The sequence below is a fragment of the Molossus molossus genome, unplaced genomic scaffold, assembly GCF_014108415.1.
Source record: "Molossus molossus isolate mMolMol1 unplaced genomic scaffold, mMolMol1.p scaffold_m16_p_18, whole genome shotgun sequence".
NCBI classification, from domain to species: domain Eukaryota; kingdom Metazoa; phylum Chordata; class Mammalia; order Chiroptera; family Molossidae; genus Molossus; species Molossus molossus.
Window position 1 is genome coordinate 36,400,869 of NW_023425353.1, and position 25,565 is coordinate 36,426,433.

Genomic DNA, 25,565 nt, shown 5'->3' on the forward strand with positions numbered 1-25,565 from the left:
TACTTCCCTCATATGTACACACTATTTGTCGTCGTAACTGGAGAGAAAGGACCCTATCCTTGCAAGTTTCGTGTTGTATGCTCTGCCCGGATCCCTGTGCAGTGCAGGTGGGGGAAGTGTTCACAGGTGAAAAAATAGTTGATAACTGAAGTCCTACTAGCTCTGTGTTACTGCATCCAGTTATTTAAAATGCCAGTTCTCACGGGACTACAATGACAAAAGGCTTAAACTACCTTCATGACTGTATGTGAATCCTAAATCCTTAATGTAAACCTAATTCCTCACATTCCTTTTTAGATGAAAAATCCTTAATTAAAAAATATAACCTTCATCATATCCACTATCTTGACATCAAGCTCAAGAGAAGCAATTTGTAAGGTGCCTGCAGGCGTCATTGATGCCGGCACAGCAGCTGGGTGAGGAAACAGAACCGTTACAAACCAGCTGTTTCAAGACACTAGTTACTAGAAAATGTTTAAATGATCCTTTACATTCCTGATTTGCCTTCCTAGCTTCTGTCTCCACTTCATATTCAGCATGACCCCTCTCCCCAATTCCTATCCTACCCATACTCCCAAATCCAAACATCCCTTCCTACGTTTCTACTCCAAATTTCACATTCTAGTATAAACAAGGACCAAAAAATAATGGAGGATTCTTTTCAATAAATGGTGCCAGACAACTGGACGTCCACATGTAAAGGAATGAAATTTAGACCCCATATCTCACATCATACTCAAAAATTAACTTAAAATGGAACATAGATCTAAACAAGAGCTAAACTACAAAACTTAGAACACGCATAAATCTTCTTAACCTTGGGTTAGATAATGATTTCTTAGACATCCTCAAAGAACAAGCATCAAAAAAAAAAAGATAGCCCTGGCCAGTTTGGCTCAGTGGTTAGAGCGTCGGCCTGCGGTCCGGAGAGACCCGGGTTTGATTCCCGCTAAGGGCACGTACTTCGGTTGCAGTTTGTCCCCGGCCCTGGTTGGTCATGCGGGTGGCAGCCACTCGATGTGTCCCTTCACGTCGATGTTTCTCTCTCTCTCTCCCTTCCTCTCTCTCCCTCCCACTCTATCTGTACAAAAAATGAAAAATATCCTCGGGTGAGGATAAAAAAAAAAAAAAAAAAAAGATAAAATTGGGCTTCATCAAAATTAAAATCTCTTGTGCTTCAAAAGACACTATTAAGAAAGTGAAGACAGAAGAAAAGTATTTGCAAATCGTGTATTTGATGAGGGATCAGTATCCAGAATATATAAGGAACGCTTATGGTTCAATAATAAAAATACAGCCCTGGATGGGTGGCTCAGTTGGTTGGAACATCACACCTTACACCAAAAGGTTGTGGGTGCACATGGGAGGCAACCAATTGATCAACATTTCTCTCTCTCTAAAAAAGTCCTCAGGTGAGGATTAAATAAAAATCATAAAAAGACAAAAATTCAATTAAAAATTAGCATAGGATTTGAATAGACATTTTCCCAAAGACATGCAAATGGCCTATAAGCATACAAAAAAGATGTCATTACAGAAAAGCAAATCAAAACCGTAAGATACCACTTCACACCAACTAGGGAGTACATCTGCACTTCAAGTCAGGTAACAACTAGGAGAATATGGAGAAACTGCGATCCTGTCCTTGGTGGGAACAGATGCAGTGCAGCCACTTTGGAAGTTTGGCAATTACTTAGCGTACAACCCAACAATTTCACAGCGAGAGATATACCCTAGAGAACTGAAAACATGACACAAAAACTTGTACATGAAAAGTTCACAACAGCATTATTCATAACAAGAACAAAATGGAAACAGCCCAAATCTTTATCAAATGATAGATAAGTGAAATGGGCACATCCACGCAATTGACAATTTGGCAATAAAAATGGAAGTACTGATTACGATGCTACAACATTAACATGCCAAGTGAATGAAACCAGGCAAATAAGACCACGTATCATATAGCCGTTTATATGGAATGTCCAGAATAATCTAGAGACAAAAGGTGTCGCCTAGAGCTGGGGGATCTGAGCAGGAAGTGGGAAAGGACTGCTAATGGGTATTGAATTTTTTGGGGTGATGAAAATGTTCCAGAACTAAGGAGTGATGTTAACTGCATAACTTCAAAAAATATGTTAAAAATATCTAAAAACCCCTCCTCCCTGCTTCCGTCCCCCTCTGCTTTCATATTATTGTCTCTGTCCATTGGTTATGCATATACGCATGTAAGTTCTCTGGTTTATGTCCTCCCGCCCCCTCTCCCCTTCCTCGGAGGTGAAGGGTGAAGCTGGTTTACAAAATGATGGATAAACTTAAAGGAGGGAAAGAAGAGTGAGGGGAGTGTGAGTTTGTGTGTTGTATTTTCAATAGGGCTGTCAAGAAAAAAACAAATCAAGTACAAGAATGACCAGATAGTAAATTAAACTCCATTACCTACAAAGCCTTGAAATACACCTTTTCTCTAGTTTAGAAATCTAGGGACTACAATCTAGACTAAATCCTAAAATATGAAATGATGGCTCATTTGCCAAATTTATAAGCTTCTCAAAGGACAAGGCCTCAAATCTTATTCCCTTGCCAGGGTTTAAGATAACACAATTTAATACAGTAATGAAGACAAAAGTACATTTCAATGCTTTATCTTTGGAAAGCATATTCATCACAGCTTGCCAGCCACTTTCATTCCAGGTCTCTTTTTAACATTCAGACTCTGCAAACATTTTTCAAAGTTCACTCCTGAGATGAGAATATTATCCTCCTCCTATAGCAAAGGAGGCATGACATCAATTCACCATTTTCAAAGACAGAGAAGCAGACTCCAAAGTCCATATATTTACTTTTTATTGAATTTGTTAATGTTACAGAGTTCTTGCGCTGCCAAACCATGCCTGAGAATTCAAAGAAAGAAATGGTACAATGGCCAGCCTATCCACCCATTTATTAAAACTTGATTCATGTGCATTTTGATAATTTCACAATCTTTTAAAAAGGTATAACAAGAGTTGGTTTTAAATCTCCTGCAGGTCTTCAGATTTCTAGTACAGTGTGCCATTAAATAAATTTCACAGATCCCTCAGTTCATTCCTCAATAACATAACCCTCAACATTTTGCTGGGAAAAAAATGTGTATTTTTTGGAGAAAATATGTGGCTCAAGGTTCAAGAGATTTGTTAAGGTTTTGGTTCCCAAATGAAGTTTTCAGTTTAACCAAGAATTCCTTGTTTCTCGCTTAATCATCTAACCTCTCCTTGGCTTGCTTAGCAACTCACCCAAACACATCAGAAGGCAGGCATCCTGCCTGCCACTTCAAAAAGCACTAACATTATTGCCCAGAAATGGTTGGCAGGTCCTGTCAGGAGATCCTGTAACCCCCAAGAGTCCAATTCCTGCACTGACACTTTTATCAAGACTAAACTCCCACAGAAATATGCTCCCACATCAGGATAGTTTTACTCACCCATTTGCTTCACTCTTGCCAGCAGCAAGTCTGCAACTCCCATTTGGCAAAGGGATTTATTACAGAGAAACCCAGACTCTGCATCAAGTGGTCACACACCACTTTGACATATTTCTATTGAACCAAAGGTACAAAAGTAGGAAATTTACCGACTATCTCATTAGATGGAAAAAAAGACTTTTCAGTAATCCTGGGTATCTTCCAGAAATCCCTTTTAAGGACTAAGAATGACTGGATAGTTTAAGCTGTAATTATTAAAAATGGAAAGCACTACATCACCGGTCTTTCGCCCCTGACTTTAAATGAACAGCATGAAGACTCACCAGGTTGATAACAGAGCTACCCTGGGACAATCGTTGCATCTACAGAATGTCCAATAACTTAAAAATTTGGGCACAAGTATATCTGGTATTGTCAAAGCCCATGAAAGACCCATGAAACCTAAGTGGGTTTTAGGTTGAGGTTCTGCTCACGTCACTTTGAACTTATGAGAACAGGTCAGCGAATCCCTTGGCCTGAGCAGAAACCGTATTCTTTCTACTGCAGTTAACTTGACAATTAGACCTGATTCAAGGAGGCTTTTAGCAGCACCTGAAGTAGAGCCCCCGGCATCCACTGCCCTTTATATCAAAGGCTATTTGGTTCCACTCCAGGTATTGGCAATTTCACAAGACATTTCACAATTCTAATGCATATTTCAGGTCACTTACTTAACCAAGCAATATGCTCTGTCAAAGAACTTCTTCCAAGTCAAAGCAAATAAAGGCCTTAATGTGGAACGTAGAGAAAGCACTACCCAAATTAAAAAATTACTAAAAGAAACAAGATTATCCCCTCCCACGCCCCCTTCCCACTTGGTGGACCCAAGTTTCGTTGAATTTGTGGTGACCTCAGAATGTAACTAAAAGTTTAAATTAGAAATCACAGCCCTACACAGAGCATCTGAACACAGCAGTTCTTTTGAGCGGCATGTTCCAGGAAGTCTACTACAGCCACAGCCCACTACAGAGAGCATTCCTGGAGGGTGGGGCACAGGACAGGTTAATTAAGGTCACTTAAATCTTCATCTTTTACAGCAGATCAGAACCCAGATGGCTGACTCTCTGCAGGATTTCTAATAGGAATCCAGTAGAGCTGGTTGCAAGTTGCACATCGCCACTTAACAGCTGTAACCTTCTTATCCAGAAGTTGTGATCCACGTGAGTCCACATGAGTGCAGCAAATCTGAGGTAGTCAACCTTACAAAGGCTCAGTATCTGAACATAAAAAGATTTTGAAATGACCACTGGCTGCCGTTTTTTTGTGGGTTTGTTCTTGTTGTTGTATTTGCAGAGTAATTATGAGAACACTGCTGAATTTGTTCACACACTTATAACAATGAAAATCCCCCTAAATTCAATATACATAAAGAGCAGTTGTGACACTTGTAACTTCCATAGTGCAAGAGGGCCAGTCACTTATATCGAGGGGTCTGCATCGGTTGCTGTCCATCCAGCAGAGATCAGATGATGAATGGCGGTTCATGGTGGTTAGTGGTGGTCTAGTTACCTTAGAAGTATTAGCAAAGACCATTCCTTAATTGCACTGTGTGTGGCTGTTTTTTTGATTTTCAAGCACAGCATACTGGTTGTCTAGCTGAAGTTTAAGGGCCTGGTTTTTTGAAACCTCATCCCTACCTCTAGTTTTGTGTCTTACTACTTCAAAGCTCTTCTCCATTTCTTTATCCCTAAGGGAAAATAAATGTAATCAGTAAATATTTCTTGAGGTTGTTTTAAAAATACTCTTCCTTGAGTTAAAAAAAAAAAAAAGAAACCACCCCTTGCAGGAATCTTGGGGAGACAAAAGGGGAAAACTAGCACATAAAATCCTTCTATCAAACCATTTTTAAGGCTTCAATTGAACAGAAAACAGAATACTGCAACTGAAGCTCTACGGCCCCATTTTCTGTGGTAGATCGACTGTAGTGTTCAGTACTAACTGCAAACCTATTTTGAGACTAACTTGAAGACAACTGAAAAGATAAAGAGCTCTCTAATAACATGGTGATTTCTTCTAAGACTCACTTTTACTGTTAGTAAATAATAGGCAATACATCTCTCTTTATGCATAAGTAAGGGTAACAATTTTCTCACTCAAGTAAAGTTCTCATTACTCAATGACTTCTCCTCACTTCTACTTCTTGGGAATGAACGAGATAAAGGATGAGTGTGGTGAATCACTGCTCCTCATTTTGTAGGACAGGGCAGAGGAGCAAGTCCAAGTGGAGGTTTAAATTCAAGTCAGCTGTGGTCTCAAAGAGGCAAAACGGCTGAGATTTACTTTAAAAGTCACCCCCTCCCCAAAAAACAATTATTTCCAGCTGATATCATTTATATTTCTTCCCATTTTAATTTTAAAAATTCATGACCCTAAACAAGATGTGGATGTGCCATATGTGGTCATTTAACTCCAGGTAGCATTCATTTTAAGTACCTGCTGAAATAAGATTTTAATATTAGATTTATAATGCCAACATCTTCCACCTACTCACATTTACTGGGAATACAACAAAATACTGCTCTTTCATTCCTAGTTTCCATATTATAAGGAACATAAATAATGTACTTGTAAAGAATTCTAACTTGTGAGAATGATATGGCAGCTTTGTCAGAGATACAGAACAATATAAACCAGGGATAAGAGAAACTTTTGCAGACAAAGTTTGTCTTTGGTGCTCTTTCCCCTCTCCCCTTCTAAAATAGGTAAGTCCCACCCTAATTCTCAGCTGCCTGTCAGATGTAGTCTAGGATTTACTAGTCAAGAGCACCCCCTCCCCGTGGGTTTTTGTATCTTCCACATCCCTTTCCCCACCACGGGACAGGGCTCCAAAACAAAGGATGGTAGTTAGAGTACTTACTTTCGGCTTTCTACATGCTTGGCAGTGGACTGCAGGGATGGGAACTGTGTATCACTGTATATTTCTGGCGGTCCTTGTGGTGTTTTCCTTGTTGTGGTTAACCTGGCTCCAGGAGGCCTATACACACCACTAGTCATCGCCGGTTCAGGGGTTTCTGTAACTAACATTCATTAACAATTTAGAGAAAATATTCAAAGACTTGGCATTTTAATAAACTAGTCCTGTAATCCCGATCATTTCATAATTACAGAAATAAAACCAATAACTGACACAAGGTTTCTAGACAACACTTACCTGGAAATGTCTAAAAGTGAAAATATTCTACTTTCCTAGGGTAGTCTTCTAACTTCTCTTCCATTTACAAGTTTAAATATCTATATAAATGAGTTCTGTAAGTCAACTTACTAGAAGTGAGAATCTGCTGGACCTCAGAGACAGGCCTCATCAAGGCCTGCCTTTCAGAATACGAAACTTTAGTCCTCAGTTTGCTTATCAGTAAATGTGGATATAATCACTTCTTTGCCTGGGCAGATTACATAAGATGTCATATAAAGAATTTAAAATGCCTGTGTCATTTATTTTTAATTCTAAAGATGACTAAAAAAAATAAATAAAAATAGCCTGGCCCATGTGGATCAGTGGAGCGAGCATTGTCCCATGGACTGATTCCTGGTCAGGGCACACGCTGGGTTGCGGACTTGATCCCCGGTACAGGGTGTTCAGGAGGCAGCCAATCGATGTTTCTCTCTCACATCGATATTTCTCTCTCCCTTCCTTTCTAAAAATAAATCAATACAAATATAAAAATAAACTTCTTAATATCCTCAGTGATTTCACTGTCTTCCACATCATCAATGGATTTTTTTTAAGCTTCTTTCTTTTAAAAACAACAGGTAAAATGGGAAAAATTAAGCAGCTGAGGAGCCCAGTCTTCCACAATAGCTAACATTTTGGGGACACAGCCTTACAGACTTTCCCCTATTTACCATTTTGCTCCATTCTCAGTATGAATTCAGTGTATTAAATGTGTTTTCCACTTATCCAAAACATTTTATCCTGGCCGGTGTGGCTCAGTGGTTGAGTGTTGACCCCATGCACCAAGAGGTCGCCTGCTCGATTCCCGGTCAGGACACATGCTCAGGTTGTGGGCCAATCCCCAGTGGGGGGCATGCAGGAGACGGCCAATCAATGTTCTCTCTCATCGATGTTTCTATCTCTTCCCCTCCCCTTCCTTTTTCTCTAAAATCAATAAAGGAAAAAAAATTAAAGATCTGTACACCATCATTTATTGCTAACCTATAATGCAATCATTTGACTCCTACTATAAAGGCTTATTGTTTTATAGTTTGTTTTTTATGATAAAGATAATGGATGTGTGTATGAGGGGCATGGATTTAAAATTTTTTTTTTATTATTTATTGATTTTGGAGAGAGAGAGAGACCGCTTTGTTGTTCTACTCATTTACGTATTCACTGGTTGCTTCTTGCATGTGCCCTGACCGCGACCTCAACCTCAAACTTTGGTGTATCAGGATGATGCTCCAACCAACTGAGCTAACCAGTCAGGGCCGTTTTATAGTTTTTAATTATATGGGGGACAGTTATAATGTAACATGCACTCATTAGGTACTGAGTATATACTATGTGCCAAGTGATGTTCTAAACACAGTAGGGATACAATGTTAAAATAAAAACCTCTCCTGCCTTAATGAACATGTATTCTGGCCACTAGCTACCTGTGGCTATTTAAAATGAAATACAATTAATAATTCAGTTCCCTGGTCACATTAGCCACATTTTAAGTACTCAATAGCCACATGTGGCTAGTGGCTACTATACTACACAGTGCTATTCCACCACTCCAAAAAGTACTATTGGACAGTGCTATTCTAGAGGCAGGAAATAAAATATGTAAAAAGATAGATGCCATACCAACAATTAGAGAAGGGTTCGTAAAGGGAGCACACGACAGACATGGTGCTTTGATCTGAAATAAGGTGGTCCTGGAGGGTTGTCAGTGATGAGGTAAAAATTGAGCAAAAGCCTGAAAGGAGGAAGCAAGCAAACCTAGAGCTGGTAAACAAGCCAAATCCACCCAACAACTGATTTTGTCAGCAATGTTTTACTGGAACACAACTACATGCACTTGGTGCACACAGTGTCCACAGCTGCTTTTGTGCTACAACAGCAGAGCTGAGCAGTTAAAACAGAGTCTGTAGGGCCCTCAAAACCTAAATAATTTACTGTCTGGCCCGTTAGAAAAAAAGCTTACCAACTCTCAATATAAAGAAAAGAGAATTCCAGGCCAAAAATACCAGTACAAAGGACCTGAACAGTAAAGTGAGCAAGTTCAGATTAACCAAAAAAAAAAAGTTAGAAAAAAGGAGGATCACAAGGTAGGTGTCTAAGGACTTCTTAGTCACTGAAAACTTTAGTTTCTACTCTGAAAAGATCACTCTTGCTACTGGCAGACCAGATCAGATAAGAAACTATCTCAGTAATCCACATAACAAAATGACAGTTCAAAACTGGTGGTGGGTGTGTGTGTATGTGCGTGCGCACGTGTGTATATGTGCATGCTGTACAACTGCTGAGAACCAGTCACATAAAGAGTCTAAATTTATTGTGAAAATAAGCCAAAAAGCATTTATGGACAGATTTGACTGAGGTTTGGGGCAAGAGAAAGGCATCAAAGGTGACTTCAAAGTCTGAGCTAAGTAAATCCAAGAGCAGCACTGAGATAGGAAAGGCAGGGTGCAGCAGATACAGGAGTTCAGTTTTGAGCATGCTGAGACTGAGATGCTGGGTATGCAGTTAAGATAAACATGTCTGGAGTTTAGGCGAGTTCTGAGCTAATGATGTAAATTTACAGGTCACTGGTATATAAGAGACTGCCAAGAGAGACTGAGAACCAACCAACAAGGTGGCAGGAGAATTCAGTGTCCTGGAAACCAACAAAAGAATGTTTCAAATGGCGATCACCTGTGGCAAACGCTGCTGATGGGACAAATCAGATGAGGACTGAGACTTGGGCAATGGATTTAGCAATGCAGAGAGCAGCGGGAATCAGACAGATGCAGTTCAAAAAATACAAAGTTAAATGGAAAAACATATACATAGCAAAAGGCCAGAAAGGATGCAAAAATACCGAAATGATAGTTATCTGTGATCTCTGAAAGTAAGAATTGTGGTGATTTGTTTTTCTTTATATTATTCTGTATAAAATAATGAGAGTACATTAAAGCAGTGATTTTCAACTGGAGTGCCACAAGAATTTTTAAAACACGCAGTACTTGACTATTTAGTCAGGGGCATTGGCCTCTTTTCCCTTCAACTGTCAAAAAAATAACAGCCAACATAATAGCCACCTGTTGTGAATGAATAAAAATTATACCTTTTTTGTCAAATAGGCAAAATATATGTATTTTGGCATGCTGCAGAATTTTAGTAGTTTGTGTGTGCCATGAGATGAAAAAGGTAGAAAACCGCCAATTGAAAGCATTGTTTCTCAAACTTTCATTACTGCCCTCCAAAGGAGCCTTTTTATTTTATTTTTTATCCTCACCTGAGGACATTTTTCCATTTTTTATTCAGATAGAGTGGGAGGGAGAGAGAGGGAGAGAGAGAGAGAGAAACATCGACGTGAAAGGGACACATCGAGTGGCTGCCACCCACACAACCCAACCAGGGCCGAGGACAAACTGCAACCGAGGTACATGCCCTTAGTGGGAACCGAACCCAGGTCTCTCTGGACCGCAGGCCGACACACTAACCGCTGAGCCAAACTGGCCAGAGCCTAAGGAGCCTTTTTAAACATGTTTTCTAACCACCACTGTCCTCTTTCCCCAAAAGAAATGTTAATACCACAGATATAGACTGTACATCTGTTTACATACTTTGGTCTTCTGATGGGCCACAAAACCACCGTAAAATCTAAGATTTCTCTCTGACTGGGCAGCTCAGTTGGTTATGGCATCATCCCTGATATGCCAAGGCTGCAGGTTCAATCACCAGTCAGGTCAGGGCACATACAAGAAGAATCAACCAATGAATGCATAAATAAGTAGAATCACAAATCGATGTTTCTCTTTCTCTCCCTTGCCCTCTCTCTAAAAATCAATCAATAAAAAAATAAAGAACAAAATTATATTTTAAAAATTATACAAAGAAAAAAAAATCTAAGATTTCTTAACCTTCCCCAAGAACCATTTTTTAAAATTTCCTTGAGAGTGATAAAATCCACCCATTTGAGATTTTGTGCTTCGAGATAGTACAATGGGGAATGGAAAAAAAAAACAAAGGGGGACAAACACAGGTAGCCAATACTGTTTAGTTAGCTGTCTGAAACAAAAATAAATCCTTAAATATTTAAATTTGGCAAGTTAGTTTACATATAAATTTAACTAGTCTACAGAAAAGCTTGTATCTTTTAAATTATTTTATTTTTTAAATTGATTTTATAGAGGGAGGGCCAGAGAGAGAGAGAGAGAGAAAATCAATTCATTGGCTGATTTCTTGTATGTGTCCCAACCAGGAATTGAACCTGAATTCCTGGTGTACAGGGACAATGCTAAAATCAACTGAGCTACCCAGCTAGAGTGAAAAGCTTGTATATTAACTTCCAAATTCCTTTGGATAGGAAAGTCTTTAAATATCTCTCTCTCTCTCCCTCCCTCCCTCCTGGGAATAAAAAGCTCTACTCACCCCACCACAAACATGTATTTAGTTGAAAGCTGACCACATATAAAACTATACATAAGTAGACATCTTCATGAAAATGAAATATTAGAATTACCAATTACTGGAGCAGGAGGTGCTTGTACCGGAGCTGTTTTATTCCAGGGACCTGAAGATTTTTCTAGACCACCACCACCACCTCCACCTTCTTCCCAATTATCACCTGGATCTTCTCTTTTTTCACTATCGTCTTCTTCCTTTTCACTATTGGAAAAACAAGCAAGTGAATTAAATTACAGGAAAATTGTCTGTCCAAATCTTTAGTTCTATCAATGCTGGTTTTGTGTGACCCTGGAGAAGTCACCTACACTCTACAAAGCCCAAATGCTCACTTTTTAAAATAAAGTGAAAAATAGAGGATTTTATCTATTTATATAGTAGGACTTCCACTTGACTTCATGTGGAAAAAAGAACTTCATGCTAAAAAAAGTTTAGAAAACCACCTGGCCTGATAGTCGGCACTTCCCTTTTGCAAACCTCCTATACTCAAGAACATTTAGAAATATTTCACACACTGTTAGGCTGGCTGTGACAACCTGCATGATTATATATATAGCAGCCCCAAGAAAGAGCAGAAACCAAGCTGTTGGCTCAGGCAACTGAGGGAGGAAGAGTAGCTGGTTTGTCTAATCTGAAATGCAGAGAAAGGGGTAACTTGAAAGGTTCAAAGTGTAGTCAGTCAGTCCTCATTTATCACTGTTAATCGGTTCCAGACTCTACCACGACAAATGAATTTCCGCGACGTAAGATTCTTTATTTATATACAGTCGTCCCTCGCCACTTTGCGCTTAGACTTTCATGGCTTCACCCTATCGTGATTTTTTCAAATATAGTATACTATTGGAAAAAAATCACAATAGAGTGAAGTTGCGAAAGTCAAAGCATAAAGTGGCAAGGGATAACTGTACTACACTTTTCTAGAACCAAAGTAGACAACCAGGCATTTATGGTAAGCATATTTTTAGGGATGGAATGAATAGTTTTTGAAAGTTGTATAATTTCATTTACTAATCTGTTAGTACATGTTACAAAATACTCTCCAAATTAAAATTCACATTCCAAGAGAGGAGAGCAAGTCAGTGCCCAGTGTTTGCATCAGTGCTACAGATTTCATTAACGCCAACAGACTGGTCCCTAACCCCAGACACGATCACCCACTGAAAAAAGAAGAGAATACAAGAGTTTAGTCTTTGATGACTTACCAGTGATTATAAACACAAAAGATAACCTCAGTGGTACACAACATCTTAAGACTGCCTACAGTGTTTTTTTAATGCCATTTAAAAATTTTTTTATTTTTGAATTGACTTGAGTCAGAAACCTGCAATTTCTCCAAGGTTCCTTTAATTATTTCTCCTTTTGCTAGATTACTTATGATTTTACATAAACCTGTATGTTCTAAATTATCAAGCACATATCTTGTCTCTCTATACTGCTGGCTTCACAGCAGGGAGATAACTGCCAAATCAAACTTTCCTTCTGCAACTCTTTGCCCTTGCTGATGATGCAGCTGGCAGAGTTCCAACCTTTTCCCTGAATTATTTCCCATGACAATGGTAGTTTTCCCTAGGTCTTCGGATTATCAATCACCAATATTCTGAGTACCCCTTTCCCTATTTAATAAAATATGGCTATTGTCTAAACCTCTGACCCTTGGCCTTCCACTCTTATTTTAAATGTTTTTATTAATTTTTTAGATTGGGGGGGGTGGGTAGAAAAATTGATCTACTGCCTCCTGAACGCCCCCTACTGGGGATCAAGCTCACAGTCTAGACACATGCCCTGATTGGGAATCAAACCAGTGACCTCTTGGGGCATGGGTCAACACTCAACCATTGAGCCACACGGACGGGGCTGGGCTTCCATTCTTTTAGACACTTTCTCCTTTTGATATGTGATTATGGCCCTACCAATGTACAAATGACTCCTACCCCGACCTTCAAACATCATGGCCTCTCTTTAAGGATGCTTTCCTTCCATTTCTTTTCTTAATTTTAATTTATTTTTTATAATCCTCACCCAAGGATATTTTTCCATTTATGTTCAGATGAGAGGGGAGGATGGAGTGCACACCCGAGACATAGATTGGTTGTCTCCTGCACAACCCCAACCAGGACCAGGAACTGAACCGCAACCGAGGTATGTGCCCTTGATGGGAATCGAACCTGAGACTCTTTGGTATAAGGGCTGGCGCTCTAACCACTGAGCCAAACCGGCCAGGGCCCTTCCATTTCTTTTAAAACAAGACAAGTACTGGCTATAAAACAAACTTCTTGGATAGCTACTGTTCTCCTTTAAAGACAAAAAATTTTTTTAATGATAATGGTGGTATCACATGAACTGTCCACCAACCAGAGGTGATCCCAGAATTTAGAAGCTTAGGGTGGCAATCAGGAAGGGGAGAAAGGAACAAATAAATGTACTGCCTCTTTAATCTGAATTTATAATAGGATCTTACTTAAGACTATTGTTTGAAAGGAAGAAAGAATGGAGAATAGGGCCAAGTCACCCCTCAATTTTAATTTTTGTTAACAAAGAATCCTATGTAGCCATTTAAAATGTTAGGCCTAAACTAACAGGGAAGTAATATTCATGTCATTTAAAACAACAATTTACTAAAGCAAAAAAAAAAAAAAAAAATTGTTTTTTATCCTTACCCGAGGACACTTTTGCATTTATCTTCAGATAGAGCGGGAAGGAGAGAGGGAAGAAGAGAGAGAGAAACATCAATGTGAGAGAGACACATCAACTAGTTGCCACTCGCACGACCCCAACTGGGGCTGGGGACAAACTGCAAAAGAGGTACGTGCCCTTAGCAGGAACCGAACCCAGATCTCCCTGGTCCACGGGCCGACGCTCTAACCGCTGAGCCAAACTGGCCAGGGCTAAAGCAAAACTTACACACCTAAAATATAAACACATCTAGAGTCAGTTTTAAAATGTAAAAGAAGTAGCTGGGTGCTAGAATACATGACTTTATTTTCCTCATTCAAGAGGCAATCATGAGCAAATTCTAAAGCCTGACTGCCTGGTTCAAAGCTTCTGAGCTCTGCCATTTACTAGCCCATAGACTTTGAGTGTGGCACTTAACTTCTGTATGCCTCAGTTGCCTCATGTGTAAACTGGAGATAACAGCCCCATTATGAAGATTAAGTGAGTTAATAGACAGAAAGCATTGGGAACAGTTCCTAGCACATAGTAAGTGCTGTAAGTGCTCACTATTGTATGCTTTTAAAAACATTCACTGGAGTTTTCACACCAGCAGCACACATACCACATTTATAATAGGGAAAAGAGTAGTTTTCATTTGAAAAGTACAGGAAAACATGGACACCAAAGAGTATGCCCCTGGTTTCTAAAGCTTATTAAGTGGAATGAACAACCAGGTAGGGAGATATAGAGATCCTCATTTATCCAGGAATCTAACGGTGGTATCCAAATATCAGAATGGTCCCAAAGGAATGTTTTTTAAAAAAAGTTACGTACTTCTGACCCTGGCCAGGTGGCTCAGTTGGTTGGAGCACTGTCCATGTACCGAAAGGCTGCAGGTTCGATTCCTAGTCAAGGCACATAACTAGGTTTTGGGTTCACTCCCTGGCTGGGGCACAGAAGGGAAGCAACTGATCACTGTTTCTCTCTCACACTGAAATTTCTCTCTCTCCTCCCTCCCTCTCTAAAATCAATAAACATATCCTTGGGCCCTGGCTGGTGTGGCTCAGTGGTTGGAGCATTGTACTGAGCACCAAAAGGTTGCAGATTTTATCCCTGGCCCTGGTTAGGTACATGTGGAAGGCAACCAATCGATGTGTCTCTCTCACACTACTGTCTCACTCCCACGCCTCCCCTTCCAATCTCTCTAAAAAGCAATGGAAAAAATATCCTCCAGTGAGGATTAACAAAACAAAACAAAATGACACATATCCTCTGAGAGGATGATTAAAAAAAAAAGGGAACCCACTTCTGAAGCCATGCCAATGTAATTACACCATAATGTAATCTGCTTGGTTCATGAGTAAAAACTATAGATGTTATTAGCCTAGCTACAACGAACTAATTACTAATGTCCCAGCAAACCCAATACATGCCAAACAGGGAGGTTAAGACCCCCACAAAGATGTAAGTGTCTTCACATCACTTTTATACTCTGATATGCCCAAGCTGTGATAGCTTTCAGTGAGGAATTTACATTTTGAAATAGCAATGTGCTGAATCACAATTGTTTAACTATATACATTAGACTCTAAAACAGCTTTTTCCCTCAAATAAATATTTGGTGATTTAATATATCTGAACTCTAGAATTACTAACTTGCAATAAAAAACTGAAAACCAAAAAATTTTAACACTAATTATCCCTAAGCAAAATGAATTATGGATAATTCTTATACATATGCTATTACTCTTTCCAATTTTTTTTTTAAAGCATATTGTTCTTCTAATTCACAAAAAATTTTAAAGAAAAACTCCAGTTTGGTCTGATAGAATACTGAGAATCTCAAGTAAAAGAAAACTCTTATAGCCCAGCCAGTGTGGCTCAGTGGTTGAGCATCAACATAGACCAAGAGTTCACCGAATCGATTCGATTCCTGGTCAGGGCACGTCCCCAGGTTTTGGGCTGGACCCCCAGTAGGGGGTATGTAGGAGGCAGCTAAATGACTTTTCTCCCTCTCCCTTCCTCTCTCTCTATAAATCAATAAAAACATTAAGAAAAATAAGAAAACTTCTATGTCTAATATTTATCACCTCTTCATCCTGAGATAAATAATCACACGCTGATAAAGTTACTAAAAATTAAGAGTGATCTGTTTAATTAGATGGACTGCATATCTATAATAGGCACAAAAAAACAACTTAGTATTTTGGTTCCTTAAGATTCTGAAATATTAGCTAAACTAAACACTGGAAACTTGTCAAGGCCCTTCATCCAATGAGGAAACTAGGCCTAGGGATGCTAAGAGCCTTGCCAAAATGTCACAATACTAATGGCAAAATAGAAATGAGTTAAATATTCTATTTTTCTTTTCATATTTACATTTTCAGAAAATGTTGTATCTCCAAATACCAAAGCCAAAACAAGAACCATGTTGCAAACACAATTCCGTGTCTGACTCACATATAATATATAGCTTCTCGTCAGCTAAATTTGATGGTTTTAAACACTATGATGCTACTGTAAATTCAGTATCCCAATTCCCAGTACAGTCTTAAATATGCATGTCTGTAAGGCACTATTGATGGGGTAGGAGAATGATGGTGCCAGAAAAGGAATATTTACTGAATGTCTACTATGCCAGGCAGCGTTCTACCAACTTTACAAAGTTAAACCTTGAAACAACACTAAGGTAGGGAAAAAACCCATAGTACATACAAGGAAACTGATACTCAGACATTTAAATACCATTTTCAGGGCTACAAAGTAGCACAGTCATCAGTGGGACTCCAGAGCCCATATTCTTTCAGGTAGCCTCTTATTTCATTTTATCTTCTAAAGTTCTAAGATAGGACACAGAAATTCTCTCTATTTTGATACTTGAAAAATTCACTTTCTTTAATAAGGCTGTTCAGGATTATACAACCTACAGCAGTATATTTATAAAGAACAGAACATTCTTACCTCCTCATCTCAAAGGACATTACATGAGAATTTATATATCCTAACCCTCCTCCCCCAACACACTAGGGGGGAAGCAGCTAAAACAAAATCCAGACTGGACTGTGTCTTTGCTGGAATGCTGGCATCTCCACTGGTTTGACACCATTATCCAGCAACTGTTACAACATTCAAATGGAGAGATAGAAATGGCCTCACGAGCTATGCTTGGTGGCTTAAATGTCACTGCATTTCAACCAATGACTCTTTCTCTATCCCTTCATGGTAGACTGTGTGTCATTCTCCTGTGCTCCATAGCACCCCCACACACCCCTGAAATGATCTACTGGTGTTTAGTAGAGCATGAGTCATTTTTACGACCCAAGACCCACCACAACATGTAGCACACAGTAGTCACACAAATATTTGCTACAATAGATCCAGTTTGGATACAAAAGTAAGTTCTTCTCTTGGAAGGACAACTTAACCAGTCCTACACTAAATGGGTTTAAAGGCCTAGATTTCTCAAGGTTCCTAAAAAACCACTGGGCTCTAAGAATTCAATTCTTTATTGAAACATGATATATGTTCAACATTTAGTAAACTCAAGTATTAAATGAAATCTTCCTTTCTCCTGAAAATCCATTTTAAAGATGAAAGAGGCCTATAGATCCTACTAGAAACCAATAATCTAAGCTCAAGTGTTAGGCCCCTTCTATCACCATCTCGATGTCTTTGCTCTCTCAAGAACTTATCTATAAATAATGACATGACCTTGAATAAAATCTATTAATTTAGATTCAACATTTGGCACATGCCCATATAATAATACTCTTGGTACTTAAATCTCGGGCTAACTGGTAAATGTGAGATAGGACATTAATATAGTATGCTGCTACTGAATTTTTCCTCCTTTCAAATGAACACTTATCTTTGATAAAGGTCCAGTTTGCTAACCTACTATAAAGACTAGTGTCAAGAACTTCAAGACTATCAATACCTGCAGCTAATTAAAGATAAAGCAAATGTGGCAAAAATGATTGGTAGATGCAAGCAAAGAGTATGGGTACTTTCTTGGAACTTTTCTGAAGTTTGCAATTTTCCAAACAAATAGTTGGAAGAAAAAAGAAAACTATAGGCTGCGAATTTTAAGATCGATCTCAGAGAGAGGAAGGGAGGGAAAGAAACTTCAATGTGAGAGAGAAACAGTACTTAGTTGTCTCCCACACACACTCTGATCTGGGATAGAATCCGCAACCTATGTACGTGCCCTAACTGGGAATCAAACCTGCCACCTTTTGAGGTATGGGATGACGTTCCAACCAACCAAGCCACACCAGCCAGAGCAAATTTCAAGACATTTTAAGTCAAGTTCCAAAGTTTAATTTTCCTTGTCCCATACTGAGAGAGCAAGGCTACCTCTCATGCATAGCAAAGAAAACAGATTGAAGGCATATAGAACCCCACCTCCCAGAGAAAAGAAAAAAATCTAATTTCTCTTCCCTTCTAAGGGGTTCTATCCAAAAGGTAAGACTGAACTATAGAAGACAATTGTTTAAGATTTCTAACATCGTCCGGCCGGTGTGGCTCAGTGGTAGAGCATCAACCCATGCACCAAGAGGTCGCCTGTTCGATTCCTGGTCAGGACACATGCCCAGGTTGTGGGCCCAATCCCTGGTGGAAGGCATGCAAGAGGCGGCCAATTGATGTTCTGTCTCACCAATGTTTCTATCTCTCCCTCCCTCTCCTTTCCTCTGTGTCTAAAATCAATAAAGGGCTTACAAAAATTAAAAAAGATTTCTAGCATCATTGAACACTCAGAGAAATTTTTGTCTGTCTGGTTATACTAATGCCAACCCGAACATGTCATTTTCTCCTATTATGTCCACAGTGAACTGACTCACCAGTCTGACATTAGTCATGATAACCTTATGTGACTTTCCCTTCTTCTCAAATCTTAGTATTACAAATCAGGTGCCTTATGGTTAAATAGCAGAGAAATTTCCAAGAGTAATTCTATTTACCCACTTACCTTGATTAATTTTACAAATATCCTGTTCAAAGTCCTCACAACACTCTTGAGTAGTCATCTCAATTTTGCATATAAGAACCAATGTTCAAAAGTAAAGTGACTTGCCCAAGGTCACATACAGGCTAAAACCCAAACCCAGATGTGTCTTTCTCCTAAAGTCTATCTTTCTGCCACACTATTAACTCCATCTCATTTATGTAACCATTCCTATGAAATGTGTCTTTCTTTGGGGACCCCACCCTATCAAGTTTCACTGTCAAGATTTTTACTTATTTATTTATTTTTATCCTCACCCGAGGACATTTTTCCTTTTGTTCAAATAGAGTGGGAGGGAGAGGGAGAGAGAGAGGGAGAGGGAGAAGGAGGGAGGGGGAGGGAGGGGGAGGGAGGGAGAGGGAGAGAGAGAGAGAGAGAGAAAGAGAGAGAGAAACATCGATGTGAAAGGGACACATCAAGTGGCTGCCACCCACACAACCCAACCAGGGCCGGGGACAAACTGCAACCGAGGTACATGCCCTTAGTGGGAACCGAACCCGGGTCTCCCCAGACCGCAGGCCAATGTTCTAACCGCTGAGCCAAACTGGCCAGTGCTGTCAAGATTACTTAATACAGTTTATAAGGATAATAAGTATATAAAGTGAAAATTTTAGTCATTGCTATTAAACCTCAGATGGCTTCTCACTCTCGTCTTACCGGAATCTGTTAGATTCCCCCTTTTTGAATGATTTATAAAGGCAATGGAAATACAGATCCCAGATGTCAGAGTGACTAAGGATCCATAAAAGCAGCTTCTTGAAGAAGGTATGTTTTTAAATGTTAGTAGGTTAGAGGAAGACCTCTGCATGGCCGCTTAGGAGCGGCAACTAGATGCTAAGAATAATGAAAACAAAAAACAAAACCACAATATAAAAGCTGGTTTACTTCAGGTCAAGCAGAACAAAAACGCTCATCCTAGTTGAGATGTACTTATGCCCCTGGCAGAGGTGAAGGATATAAGTACAGTGGAACCTCAGTCCTCAAACTTATTCTTTCCAGAAGTCTGTTCGAGAAGCAATTTGTTTGAAAACTGAATCATTTTTTTCCCATTAGAAATAATGTAAATTGAATTGATCCATTCCAGAACCCCAAATAATTCTGTTTTAACCTTTCTTATATACATGTCTAAGCTCTACCATTGTTCTCACAACTTTCCTTTCAGTTTGCTGCTATCAATAACCTTCTCAGGACTTACTGTACGTATTTAATAGTAAGTAGCAACAAAAGCAAAAAGCAAACAAACAAAAAACATGACAATATTCACAACACAAATTCCTGAGATGTTAACAACTCTAGGTTTAGCAGTAAACTGACTCATACTTATGCATTCTCTCCTTTGTCGCCTGAGAGATGCGTGACTGATCATATAGTATCAGCATGAAAGGACTGTCTGGTAGAGAACTGAAGTTTTGTTTCACACCTGAGGTTTGTCTATAATTTAAGTAATGTTCCACCATCTCAGGAATAGCCAAAAATAAAGACTAAAATAGCCTTGAATATGGCAATGGGATATATATTCAATGACAGAAAAATAGGTGCAGCCCAGCCAGTGGGGGTCAGTGGATTGAGCATTGCCCCACGGACTGAGAGGTCCTGGCGTGGGTTGCGGGCTTGATCCCCAGTAGGGGGCATGCAGGTAGCCAATTGATGCTCTCTCACATCAATGTTTCTCTCTCTCCCCTTCCTCTCTCTCTCTCTAAAACATCAATAAAAATATATTAAAAGAAAAATAGCTGTAGTTTAAAAATCCTCCATAATATAACAAAATCAATTTCCAACATTAAGTGAACTTGAAACATTTTCCCCTCAGAAAGTGCTATTCTTGCTAAGTTCAGCATGACCAAACACTACGCTTCCTGTCATTCAAGTGTTCAAGAATCTGCAGTCTTATCATGGCCCATGTTGTTCAGTGGTTAGAGCATTGGCTCATGCACCAAAGGGTCTTGGATTCAATCTCAGCACTAGTTGGGAGGCATGCAGGAGGAACCAATCAATGTGTCTCTCTCACATCAATGTCTTCCTCCCCTTCCCTTCTCTTCCCTTCCACTCTCTCTAAAAGTCAATGGAAAAATCCTCAGGTGAGGACTAACTTAACAAAACAAAATCTGCAGTCAGGAAAGGCAGACCAAGAGCCTTATTCTACAACAAAACAGAGGACCCACACACATACACAGTTCCATAAATCCAAATGGCCAAGAACTAAAACTCCAGTCTAATCACTTCTACTTTATACTACTACAGAGGAATCTCAAGAGTGAAGAAGCTGCATTTCCTCAAAGTTTCTCATCATCAATCAGGTTTCACTTTGGTTAAGCTCATGAAATGATGTGAAAGAAGTTAGGACATTAATACCTAGCTGTGGTAGGTATTCAATAGATGTTAAAATTAGCCCTGGTTTTTGAACTAGTTAAGGCCATAAATTTACCATCTAGAGAGGTCAAAAGACAGTACTTTGTTAAGGAAAATGAATTCCTCCACTGTGCCATTTGGTCACTGGCATATACAAATTGCAAACTTCAAACTGGGATTAAAGGGTTTTAAATCTTAAACCAATGGAATGGTATATTCATTTATTTTTTTCTACTTTACCAGCCCCTCAAAATATTATATTTATTTACACCAACCTAAAACTGACTGCCATAGGTTGGACTTGATAAAATATTTCTTAACTTCAAATGTTCTAAAACCAACCAGTCCAATTTTTAAAAATTAGTGTTTTCTTGAACTGTAAAAATAACATGTTTGATTCTGCTCCTATAAAATTCTAGGGAAAGCTAATCTATAGTGTTAGGAGTGGTTATCCATGGGTGGGGGAAAGGGTGAAGGCAGTGGCTACAAAGGGATAGGAGAAGAGCTTTCTTCTGTACCAGTCATGTTCAGTTTCTTGATTCTGGTGCTCATTACACAGGTTAGTTTAACTGTGTGAATATATAAAATCTGTACTTCTCTGTAAGAATGCTTCAATTACAAAAGTACTTATTAACCTGCTTATTGGAAAGGACCTGAAAATCGTTCACGTTATGTCTGAAACAAAAAGAAAAACTAAGTTCAACCCACCTATATTAAAAGTAAATACTCTGAAACCACAAAGTCAATTTTAGCTGTCTCAAATAAAACCTAACCAGGACTGGAAGTAGGCAAGCTCTCTTAGGATTTTGGAGCTGGTAGCTAATTTGATCAGCATATAGAATTACTGTCATTACAGAGAAGGAATAGACACAATCTCTTAGAGCCCTAATAAGCATATCTAAAGCACATGGCTACTATGATACTGTTTTGAGGCAAAAGAAAAACCTGACATACAACTATTCTAAGGGTTATCTAAACATATTTGTAACCAGACCATACCTTATTTGCATTGCCTGAACTCTGAGGCCGCTGTAATCGACCTCTTTTTGCTCAAATTCTTTCCATTCATCTTCATCCTGTAAAACACATACCATTTGATCAGTTAAAGCTCTTCGTAAAAATACCACTACGGCAAATAGCAGACTATGAAAGTGGATTAACGTGGCTAGAGCCTCAAGTATGGACTCATTTTCTGGCCAGAGCCCTTGCTTGATCCCGACGTCGACTAGGCTAGAGGACAAAAGTGCCCTTTCAACACTTCCACCGGTTTCTTCACGAGAGCTGTTAATTTAAAATCAACCAGGAAAAGCTGAATGAAAAAGTCAATAGTGAGTCCATAACTAAACGTCTACTTCAAGGTTGCCATGTGACTTTTTTCTTTTTCTTTCACCGGCTTAGAGACCAAGTCGTGCCAATTAGAGTTGCTACAAATGCAATTGTTAGAAAATTCAGCTCCGACCACTGGGCTGAAGTCAGAACGCTGAATTACTCAGAGTGGACGTCACTCCATAAATGCCGCTCCGTGCGGCACTCCGGACCCAGACCAATCTCCCCTCGAGGGTGCTGCTGCCTCGTCTCGGCTCGAACCAAGCGACTCCGGGGACAGAAGACGGGCGGGTCGGAACGGGCGGAGGGTCCCGCGGGGAGCAGCCGGCCCGACGTGTGAAGCCCACGTCACGTGGCCGGCCTCCGCGCCCGTCTGCCTGTCTGCCCGCTGGCTGGCCCCCGGAGGCCCCTCCCGGACGCTCCGCCAGGCAGGCAGGCGGGGGCAGGCACATGGGCGCAAGCGCGCGGCCCCGACCCCGAATCCCGGCCCCTCACCTTCGTCACGGCCTTAGTGGCGGCTCCAGGGCCCGCGGCGCCCGCAGTCCCGCCGTCGCCGGGCCGGGCCCCCGCGCCCGCCCCACTGCCCGCCGAGCCCGCGGTGCCGCTGCTCCCGCCAGCGGCGCCGGCGGCACTAGCTGCCCGGTTGCTTCGCTCCTTCTTCTTCTTCTTGTCCCTTTTGGCGAAGAAGTTGTCCAGGCTACGCTCCTCCGTCTCGGCCATGGCCTTGGCCTCCTCGACCTGGATGGGTGGGGCCGACGGCGGGCGCGGCCCGCGGGGCTCCGACCTCGGGGTCGACGCCGGCTCTGCGCTCAGGCTCCCGGGCGCGGCGACGCCTCAGCCCCGCGGGGTTGCCGAGGCGTGTGCGGCCGGGCGGGCGGCTCCCCCCGCGTGCTGGCGGGCGGTGGTACGGTCCGCCTGATGGCTCGCGCGCCGCTGCCGGCGCCCGAGCCCGCTGAGGCTGTCGCTGCTGCCGCGACCACGGTGCCGGATCCCGCCCGCTCCGCAGCTGGAGGGGAAAAGGAACGCGCGGGCCAGAAGCTCCGGCGTGAGTGCTGGACTAGCGGCGGCGTGTGCAGGACGACGCGCGCGCGCAGGCCCGGAGAGGAGGGGAAAGGGGGTGGGGAGGGGAGGGAGGGGGAGGAGGGAGGGCGGGCCACCGAAGAGAGGCAGCGTCCGCCCCTGCGCACTAAGATCCGCCCTCCTCTGTGGGGGCGCGGCGGGAGGAGACGGAGGAGGAGCTGGAAAAGGAGCCAATCAGGAGCCAAGACGAACCGCTTAGGCGACAATCCAGCTACAGACCGGGTGGGAGACGGTATATGCTAAATAAGTGACGTATATGATGACTCCGGTCTCCCGATTGGCGAAGGGTTTAGCCTTGAGGGTGGGTATTTAGAGAGCTGGCTGGTGACTGGGCAAGAGAGTTCCGGCGGGTGGGTCCAGTCTGGGCGCATGCGTGAGATACACGTGTGCTTGCTCGCTGTGCCGTTTGAAGTTTAGTGAAACGGAAAGACATCGTGTTAAACTAGCTGTCTTGAAGATAGTACCGCCCCCTCTGCTCGCCTCTGTACTTCCACCTTTTCTGGTCTGACAATTATTAATTTGCATCTTACCGGATGATTGTTATGAAAGTGGGCTTGAAGTTTAGATCTCGTTCAAAGATTTTATTAAATCCAGTGGGTAGGTGGAAGGGACGTGATTTTGTCTGAACTCCACCCTCTACGAGATATGTCTATCAAATTCAAGCTAAATAAATCTGACCCTCAAGCTCCTGATCTGGGAATTATTAGCTCTCTTTAGATATGTGGGGAAAGTGTACCTGTTCGCTGCCCAGCACAGTGCTTAATTAGATGTGCGAGAAATGATTTCTTAAATACATTTAAACAGTGTCCGCAGCTCTAGCTTGAGTCTGGATGATGAGTGCAATTTATTCTTAGCTTTTATCCCTGATAAAAGGAGGTTAATGGCGTGTTATAGGAATGGTGATAAAATGCCCACGCAAAACCTGGTGTTACCATTTAAGTAACCTCTGAGTTTTGAGAATGAAATGAATCCTTGTATATGAAAAAGGTGGTTTAATGTAAGCTATTAAACTTTCCACTTCCTCCTAAGGACAGAGGAGAGAACTGTCACAACCACTGAGGAAGTGACTCAGACATATGTTAGTAGCCTCATGGGATAGATAGAGCACACAAAGTAAATGGAGCTACTTCTTTGTCTTTACCTTTACAGTTTCCCCATTAAAGATTGTCTCTGCTCCCCCCCCACACCCCACCCCCACATACACACACTATATTAAAGAACTAAGTCCAGAATATATTAAAGAAGTAAATCAAGGACCAACAACTTGGCCAACAAGTTTTATCTGTTATTCCCCAAACATAAATTGCCCCTAACTACAACTACTCAGGATGGGTCCCTAGGTGAATTCTTCCTGTGACACCACTTATCTTCTGTGATGTAGGCCAAGTTCAGTACTGTCCCCCACCTCCACCTCCCTTAATACCACTGACCAAATTTCTTTTTCTTTCTTTCTGTCCCTCCCTCGCTCCCTTCCTCTGTTTTTTTCTTTCCTTATCTATGAAGCACCTATTTAGCTATAGTTAAGGCAGTGTAGCTTATTCTAGGTTAAGTAATTTGTCATTCCTGCCTTCAACTCCCTTATAATCTTAGAAACGAAGATCTAGATATGAACAACTGGAATTCAGTCCTCCCTTTCTTAGGTCCCCATCAATATATCAGTGTCTTGAAGGAATTATTGACTTGGGAAAATGCAGAGAAGAAACAGTAGTTTAAGGGTAGATACAGCAAAATTCCCCATTATTTTTTTCAGTGTGGTTGATGGCACACTCCCAGAGTTTGATCGAGGGTGTAAGAAATTCAGGTCAGACCAGTAGAAAAACGAGTGTCTTTGTGATTGTGTCATTGTCTATAGTTATTCTCTCTCCTCCATGAAGCTGGTCCCTTCCTCTTTGAATCCTCTACCCTGAAACTGACAGCATATATTCCCACCAGTTGTTCTTAAATCTCCTGGCCACCCTCCTCCAGAACAGTTACACAGAGTACTGAAACTTGCTATCACCAGCCCCCTTATCATCACCTCACCATTGAAACATGCTCCAGCTATCTTTTGATGAAAATAT

General features: G+C 41.0%; 1 protein-coding gene and 1 pseudogene across 3 annotated transcripts; one reads left to right on the plus strand and one right to left on the minus strand.

Annotated features, from left to right (window-relative positions):
- Window positions 1-2,835: 2,835 nt before the first annotated feature.
- On the minus strand, window positions 2,836-23,216 carry CDV3 (CDV3 homolog). 3 transcript variants are annotated; one of them, XM_036267214.1, is made up of 6 exons: window positions 22,921-23,216; window positions 22,099-22,175; window positions 11,152-11,297; window positions 6,357-6,516; window positions 5,933-5,935; window positions 2,836-5,186 (listed from the first exon to the last, which is right to left on the minus strand). In XM_036267214.1, exons 1-6 carry the CDS (start codon window positions 23,143-23,145, stop codon window positions 5,036-5,038), a joined length of 762 nt encoding a protein of 253 aa, XP_036123107.1. In that variant the 5' UTR covers window positions 23,146-23,216; the 3' UTR covers window positions 2,836-5,035. The 3 variants fall into 3 exon arrangements, with proteins under 3 accessions (XP_036123107.1, XP_036123109.1, XP_036123108.1); XM_036267216.1 differs by lacking the exon at window positions 5,933-5,935 and having other exon boundaries at window positions 2,836-4,716; XM_036267215.1 differs by lacking the exon at window positions 5,933-5,935.
- Window positions 23,217-23,343: 127 nt separating this feature from the next.
- The window catches only part of LOC118633555, a 31,503-nt pseudogene continuing 29,281 nt past the window's right edge, over window positions 23,344-25,565 (plus strand).

Excerpts from the sequence above, each read along its gene's own strand:
- CDV3 (XM_036267214.1), bottom strand. The coding sequence starts at position 23,145 with ATGGCCGAGACGGAGGAGCGTAGCCTGGACAACTTCTTCGCCAAAAGG. Across the intron at positions 11,298-22,098 it reads GTTCAGGCAATGCAAATAAG|TGAAAAGGAAGAAGACGATA; the intron begins GTATGGTCTGGT and ends TTTTTCCAATAG. Across the intron at positions 6,517-11,151 it reads ACCTCCTGCTCCAGTAATTG|TTACAGAAACCCCTGAACCG; the intron begins GTAATTCTAATA and ends AATGAATGTTAG.